Source organism: Pipra filicauda, unplaced genomic scaffold, assembly GCF_003945595.2.
Source record: "Pipra filicauda isolate LSUMZ 115617 unplaced genomic scaffold, ASM394559v2 scaffold91_size2508729_pilon, whole genome shotgun sequence".
Classification (NCBI taxonomy): Eukaryota; Metazoa; Chordata; class Aves; order Passeriformes; family Pipridae; genus Pipra; species Pipra filicauda.
Window position 1 is genome coordinate 2,039,304 of NW_024105109.1, and position 23,210 is coordinate 2,062,513.

General features: G+C 40.6%; 1 protein-coding gene across 1 annotated transcript; it reads right to left on the minus strand.

The window, feature by feature from the left end:
• Nucleotides 1-3,188: 3,188 nt before the first annotated feature.
• Nucleotides 3,189-23,206, minus strand: EAF1 (ELL associated factor 1). Its single transcript, XM_027733388.2, has 6 exons — nucleotides 23,024-23,206; nucleotides 19,827-19,921; nucleotides 16,330-16,466; nucleotides 13,638-13,804; nucleotides 6,901-7,131; nucleotides 3,189-4,913 (listed from the first exon to the last, which is right to left on the minus strand). Exons 1-6 carry the CDS (start codon nucleotides 23,124-23,126, stop codon nucleotides 4,867-4,869), a joined length of 780 nt encoding a protein of 259 aa, XP_027589189.1. The 5' UTR covers nucleotides 23,127-23,206; the 3' UTR covers nucleotides 3,189-4,866.
• Nucleotides 23,207-23,210: the final 4 nt, after the last annotated feature.

Here is a 23,210-nt window from a genome sequence, read left to right on the forward strand (position 1 = left end):
GATGGTATTTAGTGCATTTTTACACTCTGCCCTTCAGAAAGCCCTGTTTTTACAAAAGTTTGTGACAATTAAAATCGCTGTCAGAGGTACCAGAACCTACAGATTCAGTGGGATTTCAAGTCAGATTCATATGATTCTTTCCAAGATATCCCATCAGTTGTCTCATTCAGCTTGTCAGTGCCATTTTAAAAACACACAGTTCAACTAAATCCAGCAGCACATAGAAAAAACCTGTCAGCTTTGCTCCAGCCTCTGCTTCCATCAGCATCTGTCAAAAAAGTTAGGGAAACGTGGGTACCCCCACTACACAGGGCACACAAAACCTCACTGACAGAGCTAAATGAAACTTAGCAGGGCCAAACATCCCATCAAAGCTCTTGCACAAATCCATTTAACAAGATATTTTCAACCTACTTTTTTCTCCAACCTCCACCCCTGTCTGCCCAGCCACAGGGCAGTGGTAACAATGAATTTTGTGTTCAGTTTACAGCGATGCTGTGAGATCGAATTGGGCTAGTTCAGACCATGACTCTGTGAGAGAACATCCCCAACATACACAGGGACATCAATGCAACATGATGACTCAACATCAACTTGAGGTGTTTCACCCTCTGTCATCTGGCCCTTTAGTTCTCTTGTCCAAAGGAATACTGTTTAGCCCTAAGAAAGGCAAAGACAAGGAGGGGGAGGAAGATGAGTCCATTCACAATGTCTTTGCCATTTACAATTAAGTTTAGAGCAAGGATGAATACAGCCAATGGATTTGTAACATTTCAACACCCACCCCCTTTCCTGTAAATTCCTGCAGGGCTTTGGCAGCAGAAAGCATAACTATGCTAGAAGTAATAGAATTACAAAAGAAAGAAAGGAAGGGAGTGTAAGCAGTGGGAATAGGAAGAAATAGCTCAACAGATACTTTTCAATTTATATACACACCCTTCTCACATAAACAGAGGTAGTTATCAGCTAACTGACTATTAGGTCGTTAATCAGCTTATCTTCTGAGAACAGTGTTTGGGTGTACAATCAACTACTTCTAGACCACATGTCTGTCCCAAAGACTCTTCAACACTGCAGCTTTTGTTTTTAAGGCAAGCATCAGCAATGCTCTTTTTCCTTTGATAGTACATGTATTTCTGTGGCTATAACAAACTCTAAATAACCAGACACATTCAAGATGCCATCATTCATCATCAGTAGCTGAATCCACAGAGTTATCATCAGAAGCCTTCATTCCAACAAGATGCCCATTGCTGGGCAGCTGTGTTTTCTGTAGGATCTCTGACTCAGCAGCTAGCACACTGAATAATGAAGCATGGGCAATTACTGAAAATAAGTGTTCTCCATCACAGGCTACAGTTCTCTTAGTTTCCAAATTAAAAAAAAAAAAGAATAAAAGACATGCATGGATTGTTGAACTTTCTTTTTCTTTTGGATAATTCAAGTAAATGGACTTTGAAGGAGAAAAAAAAGACTATAAAGCTTGGCACAGCAAAACATTTCCATACATATCTATAAACAGGCCTATAGCTAGTCTATAATAAAGGAAACTGTGCAAATCAACTTAGGCACAGTATCTTCAAAATAGATATACTACCCACAGTCAAACGTGGAGCTATTCCGAGAAATGCTGAAGAAAAACCTTCTCCCATCAGTCTGCCTTCTCCACAAAATCAGTTCAGCCAAGAATTGCGATAGGAGGGGGATGCTTTGGTGGAAGAAGAAAGGGCAGCGCCTCCCGCTCTTACACAGGTGTGACTCCCATCAGGGCACTGGGACATCTTTTGCTCAGAGGTGACCGTGCCTGTGGTTTAGCTGGAGTGACTCAAACTGTGCCTGCTGGCAGGGCTGGTCAACCCTTGCTGCTGGGATTTCTGCACATGACTAGAATAATTTGAAACATGAGCTTGGACATTGCTGAAATTATATTTTAGGACGTCCCACATGGACAAGCGGATGACCGAATATTGTAACAATCTACTTGAATCAAATTAAATCATTATTATTACTCCTAAAGCAATTCTATTTATGGTAAGTTACAAGCAGGCCATGTTTGCTGGTGAAGTTTAAGGAAAGCCAAACCATTGGAATGGATGAAGTCACTGAGCAGAAGAAACCATCAGAAACCAAGGCTGCCTTGACCCGCTCACCCTGCCATGGCCAGCAGGCAGCTCTCTATGAATGCAAAGAAATCCTTAGTTCCAGTTCATTCTGATAATTGCATTCCACTCGCATTGTTAATTTGCATTTAAACAAACTGGCATATAAAACACATTCCTACTTTATGTAGAAAAATTAGTGTAAGATGGTTAACAGGTGCTACTGCTAAAATCCTGCAGGATTATAACCTGCCAGGAATATTTTCATTAACAGGTTTAATCAAAACATTTCAGTCAACTTATTTCTCCAGCGGGGGACAGTGGCAGGGAGGGACGGGCTGGTCACAAGCATGTAGGGACTGGCTGGCTCATGCCCAAGAGCGGGCTGTGTGCCACTGTGTTACTCACCTGGGTGTGGAGATGGGCACCTAAACAGCTCACAAACAACACCCTTGATATGATGCATCTGAGTGGGATGCAAAGAATGGCCGAAAGCGGGGTAGTTGTGTGAAAATACGTTAATTTGGTTACCAACAAAGAGGGAGGGGAAAAGTAATCTTTCAGGGAGGGACAGCAGGGAAATGTGACCTAGAGTACAAATACAAACATGGCAGAAATCGATTATCTGAATGAAGCTTTCCCATTTGCTGATCTAAACCATAATTAAACTGCAAATTCAAATCAATATAGCCTGGTGCTATCTTATCCTCTCAAGTTTTGCATATTTTATTTACACATAATTAATAAACTTCCTTTGACATGTCCTGGATTTAGAGTGCATGAGCAGGCGGTGAATAGTAAGCAATGAAAATGCTGCACTGCTGCTTTTCCATTTGAGCGCAAATAATGTCAACAGAACTCGGGAATTCGCTCCAGTAACGGGGAAATGGCATCAGAGAAATGTCTCCCTGCTTATTCAGACCTTTAGCTGGGGAAGAATCAGGAGCAGTATCAATGTTAATTAGACCACCAACTGCACCATGCAGATCTCCTGCACCAAAGTGTAAAATCCCAAATTGGTACAAGCAAAGCATTTTTACTGTCCGGGGAGGAACAGGGAAAGAGAAAAGAAAAAAAAAGGGAGAGCAATTGTGGCTTTCATCAAGTATATTTCGTAATTGTCCATTAAAATATGTACCCACATCACAAAACACTTTAAAAAAACCAAGTATTTTTAATTGTATGTACAATAATGCAAAAATATGCCTAAATATGTATCTAATGCAAAAAAATAAACCATTTAATAAAATCTCCCTTCAAATGTCCCCTTGCTCTTCAACACATTAAAAAAAAGGACAGAGCTCAGTAAACAAACAGGAGTTAAAACACAAACTAAAAGATGAGAGCAGTGCAAAGCAGACTCTGAGGAATGAGAATGGAGAGGCATCTGACTCAGCTTCCCATTCCCCTGGATTTCACCACAACTACGGTGCAACTTTGTCCTATGCCAGTTGAATTTGGTTTTAAAAAGTCACCCTGGTATTCAAGCTATAAGAGGCTGCCTACGGCACTCATTTCCCATGTGAGCAAAAAAAGTTAATGATAATCCAACTAAGCACCCTTTAAACCCCCTTAAACAGGGATGAATTTCACCCTAGGCAAATATTTCAAGTTCTGTATACTACTGCTAAGCACAAAGAGATCTCGTCCAACCAACAATATGGACTAAAGTCTACCTGGACAACTGTGGTGGGAGAGAGACTTCTGCTATTTCATGGTGTGGTGGGTTGACCTCGGCTGGACGCTGAGCTGCTATGGAGAAATGAACTCCACCTCAGCCAGACCCAATACACACGGCTACTTGTTTAGTCGTTTACTCTTTCTGCATTCTCTAGGGAACTGCAAAGAGGGCTCTAGTCTTAGAATTCCAGTAACACAAATATCTTGTATTTGTGACTTTGCAATTTCACTGGTAGTTGGGCTTCTAAATATTTCTGAAGACTAGGTCCAAGTTAAATGAGGTCTGAGTTATATGAGACACTTCAGCTGCAAACAAAAATGCTGATCTGATTCTTACTTGGATGAGTTTAGGTGACTGATGTGTATCCTTTATCTTGCTAGAGTTACTGCCCTCAGAGTACAGCAGGCTGCATGTGACACAGCTCTTGTCTGCAAAAGCAATCGGAGGAGGTTTCAGTACTGCTCCCTCAGGAAAGGTGGCAGGAACTGAAGTGCTATTTAAAAAACCTGCTCATAAGGCACTGGTGCAGCAAGGTTTGGGACGAACATGGTTTTACGATTCCTATTTTTCAACTGTTTAAAAGTCAGTCCATTAAATCAAGCATAAATAGCAATAAAAAGGCATTAGAAAAGTTCGAAACCAAAGAAATCAACTTAGTATTGGAAGTTAATTTACGACAGTCTCTCTTCAGTGCACACACAAGATCCTGCATGTCATTTTGAACTCATTGTTGGCTCATGCTCACCCAATATACAAAAGTCCCCCGACAAAGTCATGATGCGCTGAACATCTTCTACGAACAAGAAACTTTTAGATGACATAGTTACACATTAAACTTACAGACTCACCCACTGTACATATCTATTCAAAGCTTTAACAGCATATGAATATACACAATATATACACTTAATTCACACAGTAAAACAGCCCTCAACGTCTGCTATTTTGTAGGGCTATGCATTTCTTCTATTAAAATTCCACACATGGAATTATCTCTGTGCCAGCTCCTCTTCATAAGCAATAGGATCACTTCAAGGTAAATTAGCTCTTCATGTATATGTAAGAGAAACAGGGAAAGCTCAGCCTCTAGTCATCACTGTCACTCCCAGACTCACTCAACTGCAAGTCATTTCCTATGGAAAACAAAAAACAACAAAACACAACAAGTGAGTAGGTGTTAACTCACATTTCATGGCAATCAAACCAAAAAACGGTCACATTTACACTGGAAGATTTAAATAAGAATAACATATGAAATTAATGCCAACATCATCTGCCATTTAATGGAACTGCTCTCCATGCCCAAGAACATCAAGAACCGCCAATACACAGTTGGATCCAGGCCAAACCAAGCGTCCTTGGCTCCACAGCCACCAAAGTCACTCCCTGGTGGGACAACAGCCCTCTCCATGCTAGCAGCTGTGGAAAGCATTCCACAGCCTCCGTGCAGTCAAGCTCCCGTATATGGCTCTGGGACAAGGCACTGGGGAATTCCTTGGCTTTCTCAGCCCTTTTTAAAAAGATTTTTTTTGCTTAAGGCCATTTGGGTAGCCAAGACAAGGCCTCCACATGTCAATAAACCAAAAGGAATGTTAAAGCCATCACAGCTCAAGGCTACTGGTTGAACTAAGCTGACACGTGTTGTGACTGCAAAAGCTCCCCTCCAAAGTGCAAAGACAGATTGGACGAAAGGCCAGGATATGGATCAAACTTACTGTCTCAGATCCTGTTTTGCAGAGCATTTGTGATTTGGTGAGGTGGAGGGGATAAAAAGGGGCAAGAATCATGCTTGTGTTCTGGTAACTCAACCTAGCTCTTCCAGCATTCTCCCATGGCCCTGCCCCAAAACAGCTGCAGAGCAGCTATGAAACAACTATGCCCTGGATTTCTTCATCTCCTCTACCCTTTTACAAGGCAAGAACTTGGGTTAGCTGTGATTCTTCCCACAGCAAAAGGATTTTAAACCCAAAGGCAAAAAGCACTGCCTGAGTAGAAGAGCTACCCTACCAGTTCCCAGATTCTCCTGCAGTCAGAAGCTTCTTATCATTCAATGGCCTGTGCAGTATTGTTTTCATGGCCCAGGAGAAGCAGGAAGGAGGCTGCTCACAACCAGACACAGGGAAATGCACAGAGTCCTAATGACTTTGTTGAACTTTGGATTTCACTTAGCCATTGACTACTGGCAGGAAGACTGACAGGGCTCTACAGTTTTCCAGCAGGCCTTTTCGGTATGGTCTGTACATTATACGTGTCTTCTGAAAGCTGGAAACCCTACATACATCTGTATTCAAACTCTACTGGTTCCCTATGTATGAGTGCCAAGAGATGCACACAAACACGCCTCAGGAGGAATTAAGAACAATTTATGATAATTGTAAATGCAATATTTTAACTTCACTGAGTTAGAATATACCTGATCTAGCATAAGGAAAGAGCAACACAGATGTACAGCATGTCCCCAGAGAGATCCTCATGGGACAGAACTATGCTCTAAAAATGTTTCTTACACTTCTTAAAGGGTGAAGTGAGCTTGTACTGATTCAATGCTTGCAAACCCGTAGCTGCAATATTTTAACCAAACACACGGCACTTTAAGTATCCCTTCAAAATGTGGTATTTGTGAAAATACAGCTGAGACCAACACAATAAATACTCTGACAAAGCAATAGCGGAGATCACAGAGATTGTGCATTTATGAACACAGAACAGCCTTGTGCCATTCACAATTCTTTACAGACCTTTAAATGACAGCCCCCCTATTTCCATCTAATCTGTGTTTTCACATTAAAGTAATTCCCATCCTTCAGTGCACCAGATCCTCCCGCACCAGTGGGTAAGTTCTTTTCTACACACTCATTCCAGCTGGAGGCCTGAATCAAGGCTCACCAGAGCCAATGGGGGCCACTGCCCTGATGCCCGCAGGCTCTCCATACCTTCAGAAAGTTCTCAGCCCTCTGTTCACAAAATCTGCCCATGTATTGAAATTGTACTGCATGCCAGTGCAACTCCCTGGGACTACTATTTGGCAAAAGGCACTTCATGGAATTTAGCCTAACGTGCTAAGTAAATGAGTAGTCTTAATCAGCTTTCAACAGTGATAAGACACAAGCATTTACTTACGGAGCGTGTTCATGAGTTGATTGCTTCCTTGCGGCCTGCTGGTGCCGTTAGCGACAGCATTCCTGTTGTTATACTGCTGGTGTGGTGGTTGGGAAGGGGAAACATGTGCTGCCTCTTCCCCCTCACTGCTGGAGCTTTCATCTTCACTCCCAGATGAGCTTTCTGAATCCGATGAGCTGCTCCCACTGCTGCTGCTCATCTGCTCAATAATTTCAACCTCTGCTCTCAGCTCTGAAATAAAAAGACATACATCTGGTTGAAACCATAAACAGGGCCCCATGGAATTTTGGAAAAGAATGTGAAAATGCAATAGTTTTGTCAAGTATAATTTGTCACACCAAAATATCTCACATGAAAGAGAGACACAGGAAGGGAAACAAAAAAATTCTGAACACTTTTTTACTTATTTCTGTAGCTAAATTTAAAGAGGCAACAGCATAGGTTAGTATCAGAAAACCTTCCCTTCCACTATTATTCTTTATGTACTTTACACTCCTGAAAGCACTTCCACCTTCTTTATTTTCAACAGGCTATATGCTCTACATACAAAGTAAGTATCTTTCCTGATCAAGGAAATCTAAACCTAAATTGTTAGATGCCAGTGACATTTAGGTTTTTGGAAAATACAAAAAATGGGGGGAGGGGTGTGTGTGTAGGGAACATGGACACGGGCAAATGATCACAACAGAAAATGCCTCAGCTTCAGCTAATAGGTGAAACTGTTCCAGTGCAGTACCAGAGCCCATTTTAGACAAACTTAAGAAGCAGATGGGTGACATCAAATAATTTTGCAGCGGAGCAGATGAGAATAGCTGAGAATTTTCACATGCTGGAGAGTGGTAAAAATACCATAACCTGCTACAGAGCATACAAGTAGCCAGGAAAATATGGAAACTACCCTGAAACTTGAAAGTTATTCAAGTCAGACACTCCCCACTTCAGGGTTTCCAGTGCAAAGAAACACTGGAGTACCATGACAGCACCACAACAGCCTCATCACCAACAGCTAGTGTTGGCTGAATGACTGGTTACTAAAGAACTATTAACGTAGGTCACCCCAAATCATATAATTATGACACATTTAACAATATTGTAAGTGGCCTAAACACTACTAGATGACAATTCTTTTGTATCCACCGACAAAGCTGAATATGTAATGACTCAGTTCACTTAGGCAGGTTTCCATGAGAGCAACATTCACACATATTTTAAGCATAGGATACGAAACCCCCAAAATTTAGGCTTTTGTTGTGCTGGCAGTTTTATAACCACAAGGTATATACCCTGGAGAAGTCACATACTAAAGGGACAAGAATGAAGGAAGGGAGAGATGAGGTATTATCATCTCTACCTGACAAATGGTGAACTCATGCCAGGAATAATTCACTTAGGTAAGATGTGTGTCAGAGTGAGATGAACCCCAGCTACGCAGATCATGACACCTTTCTTGTGTATGGCATAGACAGATCATGTACAATTACTATTTCCTTTATGTAAAAATGGCACAATTTAAATATATCTTATCTTCATCCCCTGCAGGAGTAAGTCTGAGCAACTGGAAGTATTCTCTTCTTTAATAAGATCCTTGGGCTGCCTAACATTATAGAATAACAGCTAAGTTTTCAGCGTCCACAATATTTACTGGAGAGAATTCCTCTAGCTCAGCATGTATTAGTTTGAGAAATTATGTTTTCTTTTGCCAGTTTTAAAACCACTATTTTTCAATTTCAAAGTTCTCAATCTCAAGTGCTATAGTTATACTACAGCTGGGCATTTAAGGATAGCGGTGTTGTTCCTTCAACTTACTTCCTAAATCTAGATCCCTGCCTAGACCACCTATGCTCTCTGTACTTTATTAGTATGCCAGGTAAAACCTACTCTCATCCCAAAGACATAGCATACGAGACCATTGGAAGAGGGAGGAAGAATATATGATTAGGCCAACAGAAGATACTACTTTGTACTATAATGTCTTTCTCCCTTATGTCCTCCCAGCATGGTCTTGCAGGCTTTAAAAATCCATTTCAGGCCTGGAGTCTGATACAAAGACAAATGAGCACTTGTAAGTCACTGTTCTCAGCCTATTCGTATAGAGGATTTCAAATTGTAAATGTTCCTTGTATTCAAGGCTAAGAAATTAATAGGGGAAAGCTATAGGAAAGATAAGCAATAAGGGTTCTTTCCCTTTAAAATGCTCAGGTTTAAACTTTTTTTCCACAGCTTAATGATGTAAAATTTCCACATACTTCTGTTGATGGAGTTGTTAGTTGCAAATTAAAGTGATGATAATAACACATTGTTAAAATATCCTGCATTGCAGCAAGCACAACTCCCTGTCACAGTCCGTGTTGCAAAAAGATACAATAAACAAGTCTAACACAAGACAGGTGCCTGAGAATTACACATGTATGCTTACATAGCTAGAGTCTGTGGCTGAAAAGGAGCAGTGCTGGCACACAGGCTAAGAACAACAGGGCCCAGAAAGCAGCATTTAAAATAGTATGAAGAAGGTGAAGAGATCTAAGGCACTGGTGGTGAGAGGGAAAAGGTGAAACAAAAATGCAAGCCAGGGCCCTAGGGGAAAAAAAAAAAATCTAAGCAAGAAGTTTGAACTCTATACAGTAGGCAAGGAGATAACTGAAGGAAGTGATGCTGTCTGACCAATGAGAAAGAAAATTAGCCAGGCCAATTTTAAACAGAATTACAGATTAATGTCAGAACGAAAAGTGGGGGTTTTCTCCTGGGGAAGTAGAAAACTAAGAGCCCATAAAAGAGGTTTGGTTACGAGGAGGGAACAGTAGAATGCCTTGGAAGAAGTGGTAAGGCCCACTACACTGAATACAGGAAAGAAAAAGCAAAACAGCACCAGCATCACAAGCTTCAAGGACTGGGAAGTTATCAGTGACAGTGGTCACTGGTGGAAACTTGGTTAGAGTCCATCTTCTAGTGAATTTTTGCCTCACAGGCTGACAGCTTCCCCCGAGGAATGGGTTGTCTCTTAATTCCTTGAGTCCAGAATTCTAAACATCTCATCTGCACAGATAAGAAAAAACCAATTGTTTTCACTAATATTATGGTGGCTGATGCACCACTAGAAACCTGTCAGGCAGAACTCCAGCAGGACCACTAAGAAAGTCTGTTCAAAATAGTCTTGTGTCACACCATTAAAGACAGTGGCTAAGCCAGTGATGACACCAAGGCCTTGTAGGAAAAACATACCTGCTTTAGAATTGCCCAATTTTACATTTTGCCATTTGACTGTTATGCTTAGTGCAGTTATAGGTACTGAAGCCATGGCTACACATTTCCTTGCAGTGCCTCCAATTAAAACAGTGGTGTGTGTGTATGTGTACATATATTCTAATCTGAACAACAGTGTCTGACCTTTCCTAGATCTTTTTGCATCATAAGATCAAACACCTCATGTTGATGTGCCTTTAAGTTTTAAAAGATGAGAAGAGTCAGGCTGTGCAGTAGTTACTTTTAAAAAAGCTTTCCGTACAGCACAGTTCTGAACACTTGCCTTAATTGAGTCTACATCACCTGAAAAGGCTGACACTGCTGTGGGAACCTTAACTTTTCTACATTTCATGTTACAGCTGTAGGATTTCTTTCAAGAAAACAAAACGGCTTACTGTTTTACACTATGCAGTTTGTAGAGTAAAAAAACCCCTCCAGATAAGAAACCATTATCCAAACAGAAGACTCTTTCTCAACAGGGCTGCCTTCTGCATATATTCAGTATCAAATACCTTATTTTCTTTCTATAATCATGTTTAACTGTTCTCACTTCTTCTCTCAATTCCAATAGGCTATGCAGGATTTTTAACTAAAGACCTAACCTTGGGCTCCAAGAATACCAAGGACTTTTAGAAAAAAGTCATTCAGCTTTAGGTAGGGTAAGATTGTTTGCCTATAGCAGAACACTTACCGTTAATAATAGCATGCAAGGTGGAGAGAAATCAATTTGATACTGGCACTTTGAGCATGTGGAGATGGCACATAAAAGAGGCCGTATTTTATACTGAAGTGCAAAAAATTTCATTGAGGTGTTCTTGAAAGACAAACAGTGCTATGGCACAGTCCTCAAACACTACAGCTGCATTTTAAGTGAATAAGATCTCACATTTTTAAGCACTCAGTTTAGAGTCTCCAAACCATAAATATGTTTCTGCGAGTTTTTTTTCCCCAAATGTTGCAATTATGTCAATGTTATTGACATATGTCAATATGTTGCATGCTGTAATTACATCAATGTTATTGAAAACATTTCTGTTGTGGTCAAATATGTCTGATAAACACCAATTACTTCATGCACATAAATGGCTATATTGTGGTATATGTCTGTAAGTGTCTGCTGCTTAATGACACATTATCAGATGTAGCTGAGTACTCAAAAGAACAAGCTCTTACCCCCTCCTATGCTCCCTTCAGGCAGGAGGATAACATAAAAGCTCTCAGGGGAAAAGATTCCTCTGGTGCAAAACCCTACACACAGCCTCCCGAAGGCCTCTCTCTGTGAAGGAAAGGAGTGATCCAGCTCTGCCCTCAGACACTGTTGTTTGGACAGCTGTGTAATGGGTCAGAGAACTGACCTACCTGAAAGTTCATTTTCCAGCTCATCTGTAAGTGGAGCTATGGAAATGTACAGCTGAGGCTACCAGGGGAAAGCAGAAATCTGCACTGAGGTTACCTTAAAACTACTGTTAAACATCGTGAGGACTGTGTGTCTTACCACACCCTTAAGTAGGGCACACTGGAAGCAAAAGAGTGTCATAGCACCAGAGAGCCTTTCAAGCACCTCCTCTGGGGATTTTAAGTTCTGTGCTGTGTTCATTAAAGAAAAACCACAGAATTTCAGCTTTATGTTTATCTATCTTTTGTACAGAGAAGGCACTTCAACCAAAAGGAGAGCTACTACTTGAATGGAAAGAACACAGTCTCTTCAGAACTTAGAGCTTTTATAGGTAAGTTTCACTAACTACTTTCATTGTAGAATAGTGCCATTTTAGTTCTACCTTTCCCAAGTAGATTCTTATCATATAAATGGTTTAGTAATGCTGATGCTCTAGATCCTCAATGCTGGAAAAAGTTCTATACTGTAAGCAAAAAACACCCTTGCCCAGGCATTTGGCTCTTTTTGGGCCTTGAACAAGTCTCCCTATAAAACACCAACTTGAACTCCTTTTATTTGTACAAGTCAGGTGCTCTTCTGCTTGACTTTAGAAACAAAGCTCTACAGGTTACTTATTTAGAGGTACTTTCCAATAAAAGATGAACAGGTGGCAAAAAAAAAATACTAGGACAGTTCTGAAAAATGTGACTTATACTTTAGACCACTAGAAAATGGTCTTGTAGAATAGATTTCACCCCAGATAATTATTTTACTATAACATGACCTTTACAGATTGCTGCAGGTGTACAGAAGAGTGCCCCAAAGGTTAAGTAACTTATTACACCCTACATGAAAAGACATTTAAAATCCACTACTGATTCAAATAAAAAAGTCGTGTTATCTTTCTTCTTACCTATTACAGAAAATAAAAATGACAATGCAGCTAAGGGAACTGTAGCTAACAGAAACTCTCAGACGTTGATTCTGTCTGCTGACCAGCATCCAGGTATTGAAAATACTACAGCTGCAGAAGAGTCAGACCAGTCAGCACCTATGCAAACACACAGATAGCTTAGCAGTAAAAATGTCACCTAGTGATTACCATAAATTGAAAAAATACCCTGAGTAATTAACATCATCTGGGCAATTAACATAGGCTAAGTCTACAGACAAAAATAGCTATATGGGACAGAATAAAAAAAAGAGAAAGAAAATGAAACCCAGAAAAGAAAAAAAAACAGACAGAAAGAACAAGCTTACAGGCTTAAAATAAAATAAATACATCTGATGCCAGAGAAGAAACACAAGAAAACCAAATAAAAATTTAAATTTAAAGTCTTCCTCATTCAGACTGTATTATCCACAGCAAAAACAGATATCACACCAGTACAAGGAGAAGGGCATGGGCGAGAAAGTGCATCCTGCCCACAGAGAAACACTGAGACAAAGCCTTGCTGGAGCAGAAGAGTGAGTTGAGCCAATCATCCCTTCAAGATACTTTAATGTAAGTTTAGCAACTGTATGGCAGACGTGATCAAAGCTGCAATGGAGTGGTTGTGGGAAAGGGGAAGTTGCAGGGTTGTTCTCTCTCTCTCATTCCTCCCCTACTAGCACTGTTTGGCACGGTGCAAGCTTGTCTCGTGCTGGGAACACAGCCACCTACCGCTTCGATCACACCGACAAATTCCAGCCTTATTCAGTGCCGGAACAACTTTTGTCCAAGTGACTTGATTGCCTAACTAGATCTTGGACCATTAACTTTTGTTATTGTTGTTGCCTAAGACACCCATGCAGTCTGTATAGCGCTCAGCTACAGGTTTCTGAATTCGGGCTTATATTTTTCTTCTTTTCAGAATGGAGAAATAATTTGGAAGATAGAAAATTATCCAGAAAGAGGAAGTTCTCTCATGCCAGGAGACTGCAGTATAAACATCTATTCTTGCAAAGGACAATAAATAATTCACTAAGATGCCTTAAAACAAGATATAAAGATGACAAAACAGCTGTCAAGTACCATCTTTTAATTCCTGAATGTTTGTAAAAATTGCGCAGTCATAGTTTTTATTAGTATGAAGAAAAACAGAACCAACCAAAACTCAGGAAACTACAAACCCTTCTTTACCTCTCTTAATGTCATCCAGCTGAGGCTCAGGTGAAGGGTTATCCTTCAAAGGAGAAGTTTTAGGTCCAACTGCTGGCTTGGTTGGGGCTCTGAACTGTGAAGGAGGCTGAGATGCTCGGGCAGACTGTTGTTCTATTCGGGCTTGGATCTTACTGCTGCCCTCTGCTCTGCAAAAACAACCAGAGATATTCAGCGATACTGTGCAACCATGTTCAGCTTTTTCAATATCCCTGTACTAATCAATCACCTGTGACTGCTTTTTGTACAGATCTCTACTTTGTTATATAATGATAAAAGTGAAGTACAGCTTTCCGGATGCAACACTTGCTTTCAATAACAAAGAAACATATACAACTACACTGCAACAGCCTTACGAAATCTATTTTCAAATCCAGATGTGGTTTAGTGATGCCAAATTCTCTACTTGAAAAACAATGAAGGCTTTAATCTAGTAATTAATATTTGTATTTTTAAAAAGAAAAATCAATAACAGTAATTTAAAGTAACTACAAATCCTCTCATAACAAAATCCTGCTTAAAACAATCACAGTAAAAGAAACAATTTTCTCACTTGCAATTAAATCATCTCAAACTGAACTCTCTTAGAGGTCAACCTGCCAAGAGTAATCACTCCTACTGCTAAATACAGCATGCAAGCATTTAATTCCTGTTTTTCATTTGTTTGCTGTTAGTCCTTAAAAATAGTTTAAGCTGTTTCCCTAGTGGAAAATAGTGTCCACAATAACAGTATGTCTAACTGTTCAATTCAAACCAGGTATTTCTTCCTTTTACTGAATCAATTATGTGATTGAGACTGTAGGACAGTCAATAACCCTGGCAGAAAAAAAACCCAAACAGCAACTACGAAACCAAAATAGGTTCCTTTACAGTACACCATAATAAGGTTAAAGGGTGCAGGGTATTTATCAGGTAACACCAAAGCCCTCGGGGGTATGGCTTTATGTAGCGTAGCACAGAAGCAATCTACGTGGATATTAGAGCTCAGTTTCAGTTCTAGGAGGGTCGTACCTCAGCAGTGTTACACTTAAGTGTCTGTAAACTAATCCCACTGAGAGATAAATTAAATTAGCCCATGTCAAACTTCCTGGGACTTCACCTAAACCACTTGTGGTACCTGAGCTAGTACATTCAGCATTTACTTGGGTATCTCTGTACCTCACCGAACTCTACATTCAGCCTCACAGAGAACCACCCCTTCATTTATCAGTGACATGCAGCTACTAGATACCACAGTAATGCAGTTTATACAGCCTATCTACAACAGAAGTGAGGATTTGGGAATATATTCACTGTATCAAGTGAAACATAAAAGCCAAAGGCTGTTTCTGGTAGTAATTATGCTCTTGGAACTACAGAAGGTTTTATGTAGAGTAAGTTCACTTACTCCCCTGTGAATGCCATCAAGGTGTTAAACACACAGAGTGTCAACAGGTCGTTAAAGATCAGAATAGCCAGGGAAAAAAAACAAGGCACTTCTGATCTAGAAAACTAATGACTTTGCAAAGCACTAGTCCTCAAAACAGGGATCCCCAATTTCTTACTACCCTGCCTCTGCTTGAGAAAAATTGAAATACTTCTCACCACACCAGAGCCAAAACTCAGTGTATCCAAACACCTCCCTAAACTCAAACTGTCCTGCACTCAATTAATTCCTCTGACTTCAACTTCACCTGGATAAAGTTCAGCAGAACTTAAATTGGGAATTCAAGTCTCATCTATGATATGCTCATGTCTGCTGGAAAAGATGAATGCCACATGGATGAGTTTTCACATCAGTGATTCAGAGTAGCGTTACATTGTCCATTTACCTTGAACTCAAAGTGTTCTTGGCAAACACCCAGCCAACTACTGATGAGCTGCAGACCACGTTTCTAGTAGTTTTAGCAGTTGAGAGTTCTACACTGCAATTATGTGTTTTTTTTTTTTCATAAACTTGTAAGGAGTTTCTTCTCCATGAGACATTTGAATAACTGCTTTCTCTTTACATCTCAAATAACCTGTGGTCCAGTGATGCTGAAAGCACACAATCCAGAGACTTCAGGTATTTGCTGAGCAGTAAGACTGCTAAGAAATGTTCCAACTGCATACTTTGTAGCATTTTGCGGCAAATTAAGAATATTGGGTTGGAAAGGACTTCTGGCTTCAGCAATTTTTCTTGGCAAAAACCTCATAACCATTTTTTCTACAGCTGTCCCCACCCCTCCACCAGCTGGAGGCTTTCGTACTTGCCTTTCACTTTTTATGTCACTAATCCAATACAGGGATGAGTGCTCCTTGTTCCCTAAGATAATGTTATTAAAACATGACGACTCCCACAGGAACCTGTAAGGAACAAACCTAGAAAGTCCAATGGTCTAATATCTCCATGGTCTTTTGCAGCTAAATCAGAGATTCCTGAAACACATCCTATCCTTCAGCCAGCTTCTAAAGCCTCAAATCATCAGAGGTGTTTCATCACAAACTATAATTACGTCATTTCAGCAGTGGAGAATTTACAAATTCTTTACTCTTGGATTCATACTTGGGACATGATAATTGGCCACGTAAAGGCCACAAGGCTTAGTAATTAAAAAATCACTACAAAATAAAAAGAGTTCTGTTTCACAAAACAGTTTGAAGAACAAACTTCAGCAAGAATTAATCCTATCAACAACCCTGTCCCCAGCTTTACCTTGTTTTCTTGACTTGAATGCTGCTACTAAGTTTTTCCAGCACATATTCCCCAGTGTCATGATTGATAATAAGCACACAGTCCTTCTGATATGGCCTTTTATTTCCTTTAAAGACAGTCATTGGTGGAGTTGAACCCTGGTACAAAGAAAGCGCACATATTTGTTTGGTTATATTCCCCTACCCACAAGTTTTTAAACACTAAGAGAAAAGAACATATGCATTGTTCTGAACAAGAGGCTAAGCACTTAATGTTTAGTTCCTACAGAAAATATTCATTAATGAGAAGAGAAAAATGCAAAGAAAATGTGCAGTAGATCAGACATTTCCTCACAGCAATATTATGCCTTTCATCATTTTAAGTGTCTCTGCAGTGACAAAACATCTTCTCCACGGTTACCATTATTTACAGTTCTCATTTCTAAAATGGCAGCATAACTATATTTGCATAGCTGGCCCTGACAAGTGTTAGAAATCTTCTTAGCGTTTCTGCTATGGAAATCATGGGTTTGGATAAGAAATAAAATTCTAATTATTTGTGTAGCACAACTATTGCCCAAAGAAATATGTGGTCAATTGAAAAATAATCTAAACTGCTTTGTATATTTTACATATATATATATATATGGCAGTATTTTCACGGTGGATTACAAGCAACTGTCACAAACTATGCAAGACTAGCTGCTCTCTTCAAAGTTAGATTAGCACGTACATGCCCGTGCAGTTATACTGAAATGTCTTCTCAAAAGCAAACAGCACATTGTGATGCCTTCCAGAGAGTCCCAAAGTCCTCACAAGGCTGCATAGAGCCATAAAAGTCTAAAGGCTTAGACTGAGAAGCAATAAAGGCAACAAACTCCTGTGGTGGTGCACACTGGCTGACTGATAATGCCAAGATCATGCTCAGCTGTGCTGCATCCATGCACAGGCTGGTTCATACACCCGGTTTTGGGGTTACAGCGGGTGGAATTTATGGTCTGTCTGCACATAACAGGATGGATGCACATCTGGCCACGTCACAAAGGCCGTGACCTATGTTCTCAGCTATGAAACATTCTCAGACTTCTCTGTAACATATAGCTTCTGTAAAAAAGAATTTTTTTAAAAATTACATGTTTATTCATAACCTTTGCACATGCTGTAGGAAAGCAACTAAAATCAGGGAGAAAAGGAAAAAACTGCACTCTCCTACATTTTATTCTGAATAGGAAAAATGAACAACCATATTTTAACCATTTGGAAAGCAATTCCTATTCTCCATATTCCTAAGAGATAGAATATATTTGAATTTAAAATGGGTTCTGAACAATAAAGGTGAAAAATCCAAATTCCCAACAAAGACACAGTAAGAAATACAAACACGATTCAGAAAGGATGTCTCAAGGAAGTCTAGTCTTCAAAAGCATGTTACATTTTCATCATTCCTACACTTAAGAGAGGAAAGCAAAATTTAAGAAAATAAAAAGCAAGCTGAAAGTCAAATCCTGCTTATTGTTGAAAACTAAGTCAGGAAATGTAGAATGCACAAATTTAATGAACGTTGATCAAAGTTTGTTCACTACCCAGAACCCCTAACTCAGCAAAGACTGTGATCTTGGCTAAAAAAATACGTAGAAATGTAACTGCTTAAGCAAATTAAGAGTCCTACTCATTGACATACAATTAAATGTATAGGGTTTATGTTAGTGCCTAAATAACACTGGCTTACAGATTGTGCTGGTTACAGAATAGAAGAAGGAGGAAGGTGAAACAAGTAACATCTAATCAATTTGTTTTCACTCCTGATGGTTTTTTGCCTGCCAGAGTTCAAGAAGTGTTTGGACAATGCTCCCAGGCACGTGGTGTGATTCTTAGGGTTGTTCTGTGCAGGGCCAGGAGCTGGACTTCAATGATCCCTGTGGGTCCCTTCCAACTCAGGATATTCTATAATCCTCTATAATCTTCTTCTGTAGTAATCTAACAAACAGAAATTTCTCACTTCCCCAACCCAGACGGTTTATCAAATATTAAAGTCACTAAATCCATATGTAGAAATAGTACTTCAAGCAGCAAGGGACACCAAAATATCTCTGCTGAACAAATTATCAGAGATATCCTCAGGGATCAGGAAATTTAAAAAAAAAAAAACAAAACACTTAGAAACTGAATCCTATACAGTTGTCAGGCAACTGAGAACAAAAACAGGATCCAAGAAATTCAGTAAAACTTGTCAGGACAAAATGATCTCAAAACTTCTCACTCTTTTCCAGCATGCCTAGTGTTTTCCAACTCTCTGTCCATAACAGAGGCAGCACTGCCCTGGAACAACACACACATAGTGGCTTGGCCGCTTCAGCTTCTGAAGCACACTATAAGCTTAAAGCTGTTCATACTCAGGGGAAGAGAATCAAATTAAGCTCATCAGTACAGAGATCTGGAAAGGAACATTACAAGTGATGCTGCTGAACACAAAAGATGAAGGAGTAACACTGTTTCCCATCAATCCAAGATGAATGCTGCTATTAACTGCTGTGTTACCTGCTCTCAAATAGCACTACCATGCTCATAATTTTTATAGACCTGTATGTGACCTCCTGCAGCACTAAAGGTGACCAAAGCCATATAAAAACCAGGAGCAGGGCAAAGCAGGCTAAAGCCTCATTCGGTGAGAATTATCACAGTACCAATCAAAGCCACCGAGGTGCTACAATAAACACTACCAAAAGGATCTGACACACAGCTTCCAAACTCACTGGTGCCCCCCTGCAGCCACCAAACCCATTGATATCTGTGAATTCTGGTTTATTGGCTTGACACATAGCATTAAGTTCAGCTAATAAAACAAATCCAGTTCCAGCGTGTGAGCACTTTCTTTTGTTTTGGTAAGGAAATGACTGAATTCTCTGTTACAAAACAGCTGCACCTATAAATGGTTTGATCACTTGTTTTATTGCTGTTTGACCATCATCCTCACACAGTTGATCTTTATGGCATAATTAGAGAAGGAAGTGGATGGCAAACCACTTCATTGCCGCTCACCAGAACCACCCCCCTTGCTTCCACTAATAAACGTAAAGACAGGGAACCCTCTATGTCCTATCTGTACATGTTTCAGTAATGGCAGGAACATGCTTACAGGTCTACCTGTGGCTCCTGAACATCAAACCTTGACTAAAGCCCAAGTTACACTGCCTTGCTTCATTAAGCCATAGGACTAAAAACAGATGGGAACCAGGCATACAGCTTCAGCTAACAGTAAATGTCTCCTTGTTATTCAAGGAAGAACAGGAAAGAAGGAACCAAAAATAAAGAACAAACTGTAATCTTACAAATATAACCCTTCGCTAAGATCCAATTGTTCAGTCCTTTCCTAAGGTAACACACTATAAGTCTGGTCACTCAAATATTGAACCCACTAACGTTAGTAAAGACAAAAGTGAAAACAGCCTTTACATGAGACCGAAACTACACTGTAAATTTGCTGGAGAGTAAACAAGGACACATACATAACAGACTTACTGGAATATGTGGCAAAGTGATTGTAACGTCATCTCCTTTACCCACTTGGAGGTCCCCCTCACAAGATGTATCAATTGATGCTGGCTTAAAATCATCTGAAGAGGAAAACAATTGTGATTACATTTCTTAGAGTCTTCAGAAGCGTCATCTTGCCCTGCAGAGAGCCACCATACACTTAACTGTGATTATAGGGAACGCTATAATACACATTAGTGTTTACAGCAGGGGTGGAATAACACACCAGGACACTGCGTCCACACGTAGCGCCCCAGTCATATGATGGTACCATATTCTGAACTTCCCTTTTAAAATGGAACAAAGGTTTTAGACCTTGTGTTTGAAGACTAAAAGTAGACTTCTCCAAACCCCAGGCTTTGAGTGGCACTTAGTTTTGCAGGCAAGTGTAAAACTGTATCATGCATCTCAAGAGTATCAACTTCCCAGACCTGGGCTCTGCATGGCTCTTGCCAATTCCAAACCTGAGGGCTCTCTCTGTGACAAACACTACTTTAGTGACACCAATTCATTTAGCCTCGCTGATATTTCCGGCTATTTAACAGCCTCCACAATAGCAGCAAAAGTTCCACAAGGGTGGAGGCGACCTCAGATCTCACTTAAGGGGGGAAAAAAGAGGCGCTGATCTTAATTCAGCAGTCTCCATGTTAGTCCAAAGCCACTGTGGATAAAAAGCATGACAAAAGGGAGGCATGACAAAAGGCTTTAAACTAACACTCATTTTAAGTATTTTTGCTCTGTTGTATAAAATGCTTTGTCTCCCCATCAAGGGACTTCTGTTTAATATATTCATTTCAACTAAGAACATGTTAAGTTAAAAGTATTTTCCCCTCATTATTCTGTTGTGCTAATGAGCCATAAAAAAAAGAAAAAAACTATCAGAACCTCTAATATTCTGACAGAGGATTTAGACAAAGTGAAATAATTTCAGACAGACACAGGTTGGTTTGTTTTGTTTGTTTTTAAAAGAATCCTCCATTCAATTATAGCATCCTTGTATATGAAGAGGTGCAATTATATTCATGATCAAGGCTTTTAATTACTGCGTTGGTTACGAAATTATTACCTCAGAACAAATTTAAAATATAATTCCACTATGAAAAACACATTTGCAGAAAAAAACCCCAACCCTGGCTCATAATAAATTCTCATTAAGAGGATGTTAATGTTTAATTGAGTTTTACTTTGACAGCACAACAAGCGGAATCAGACACACTTGACTTAATCCTCATGCCTTAACTGCCAGATCAAATCATAGCCTTCATTTTCATCTGAGCAATCTGTTTCTAGCTATTGTTTCCCACCTACTTTATGTGCAAGCTTGCTAAATAAAACAAACCAGCTGCACAAGAGCTAGTGTCTTTGCCAAAACCGGATCAAGAATTTCAACAGCACAGTTACTAACTTAAAAGGAATATCGCTATCACACTTCTTTCTTAGGTACAGCAAAACAAAGTTACTTTAAACAAACACTCAAAAAATTGTTTTCATTTTGTTAGCTTATTAGGGCCATATGCTTGGTTAACCTTGGTGTAGATTGAATGCACATACTTCCCTCCAAATGTTAACCCACAGTCCTTTTTCCAAAAGTCAATTGTTTTTAAGAGGTGTTTTCCAAGGACAATCCAGTTTCTCAGTACAGTATTTCATAAATTTTACAGAAAGGAATGAAGTTTTTTAAGAAGGCCAAAAAAAATTTAGCCTACAAAATCCTCTTCATTATGGTTTGCGTGAAGAGGATTATGGGAACAATGTTTGGATCCCAGATAAATCATTCCAGAACAACAGTTCGGAAAAAAGAATTATAACTAGGCAATAAAGAGATCTCACTTCAAAGTCACAGATGGAAAATAGAGTACATAGAAAGATCCTTTGAAATAAAACTGCATTCTTTCAGTTGCAGTCTGAAGAGCTTTGGCTTTGCAATCCCTTAGGAAATTGATTATTGAAGCACTTTTCATTTGAGAAATCCAGTATATTTCTACTTGGATATGGCCTAGGCTTAGGCACTCGGGTGAGCAATATCACCGAAATTTCTTACTTGCAGTGGATGAATATGGGCCATGAGATTGGGCCTAGAATTATGCATCATAAACCAAAAATCCCACTGTTGTCTGTGTAAATTGCCCACTTTCATAGAAAACACGTGAATTATAAGTTCTTAATTCTTTTCGTTTACTGTTGATGGTTTACTAGTCATTTTAGTAAAAGTTCCTGGTCTCATTTAGCTTCGATTTCTTGCCCAGAGAATTCAAGTACAGAGATGCAGTGAGTTCCCCTTCAAAAACAATCTTCTAATATGGAATTCACTGCACCTAAGGCAAAATAGAGCAGTTGGAATGACATATGGTATCTTAAACAAAGATATAAACTATTCTTTCAATTATAACTGCTTGAGACCCTACCTCAGGATTCATCTCGCATTTATTAGGCATTACTGTATGTGTCCGAAGCCTTTCTGCTTGCTTTCCTTGGATAGTGATTTATTACAGGTGGCTAGAGCCGGGACAGCCAGGACAGGGCTGCTGGACTACACACTGCCTCATCACGAAAATACCCAGTTAAAAATCAAACTGCGGGTGCTCCGGCTGCCTCTCCAGGCCGGGGCCTGCGGTGGGACCTGTCCTGCAACTGCCACAAAGAGAATAACATAAATGGAAAAGCCACCCCTCGCGGAAGAGTGGGATCTCTTTATGTTTCCAAGCGACTAATGAAAAATTTCCTAAAGCTGTTTGTCCGCCCTGGCCTGCCCCGCTCAAACCTCCTCCTTGCCAGCATCCACCCTCCCCTTTTCCCCGGGTTTGGACACCTCCCCGGGAAAAACACCCGTAGGGGTGGCGGGAAGATGGGCGCGGAGGGAGCGGGAAAGGGGGGGAGACGGGCGCGCAAGGGGCAGGAGGGAAAGGGGGGACAAGGGCGATGAGGGGGCAGGAGGGAAACGGGGGACAAGGGCGATGAGGGGCAGGAGGGAAAGCGGGGAGACGGGCGCTGAGGGGGAACGAAGCCCCGGGATGGCGGCGCGAAGGAAGCCATGAGGGGCGGTGGGGTGGGCGCGGCAGAAGAAGCGGCGCCGGGGGACGGGACGCAGAGAGCGGGAAGAGAGCGGGAAGAGAGCGGGAAGAGAGCGGGAAGAGAGCGGGAAGAGAGCGGGAGGAAGGGGCGGCGGCGGGGGTGGCGCTCACAGCGGATGGTGTGGAAGGAGGCCTTGGGCCGTCGCTCAAAGCTCTCGCCCAGCTGCAGCGGGTGCTCCTCCTTGTCCAGCAGCGAGTTCGCCGAGCCGTTCATGGCCCCGCTCCCGGCCCGGCCGGTCCCTTCCCTTCCCTGCCCTCTCCGTGCGCTACCGCCCGACGTGCTCCCGGAAATTCTTGA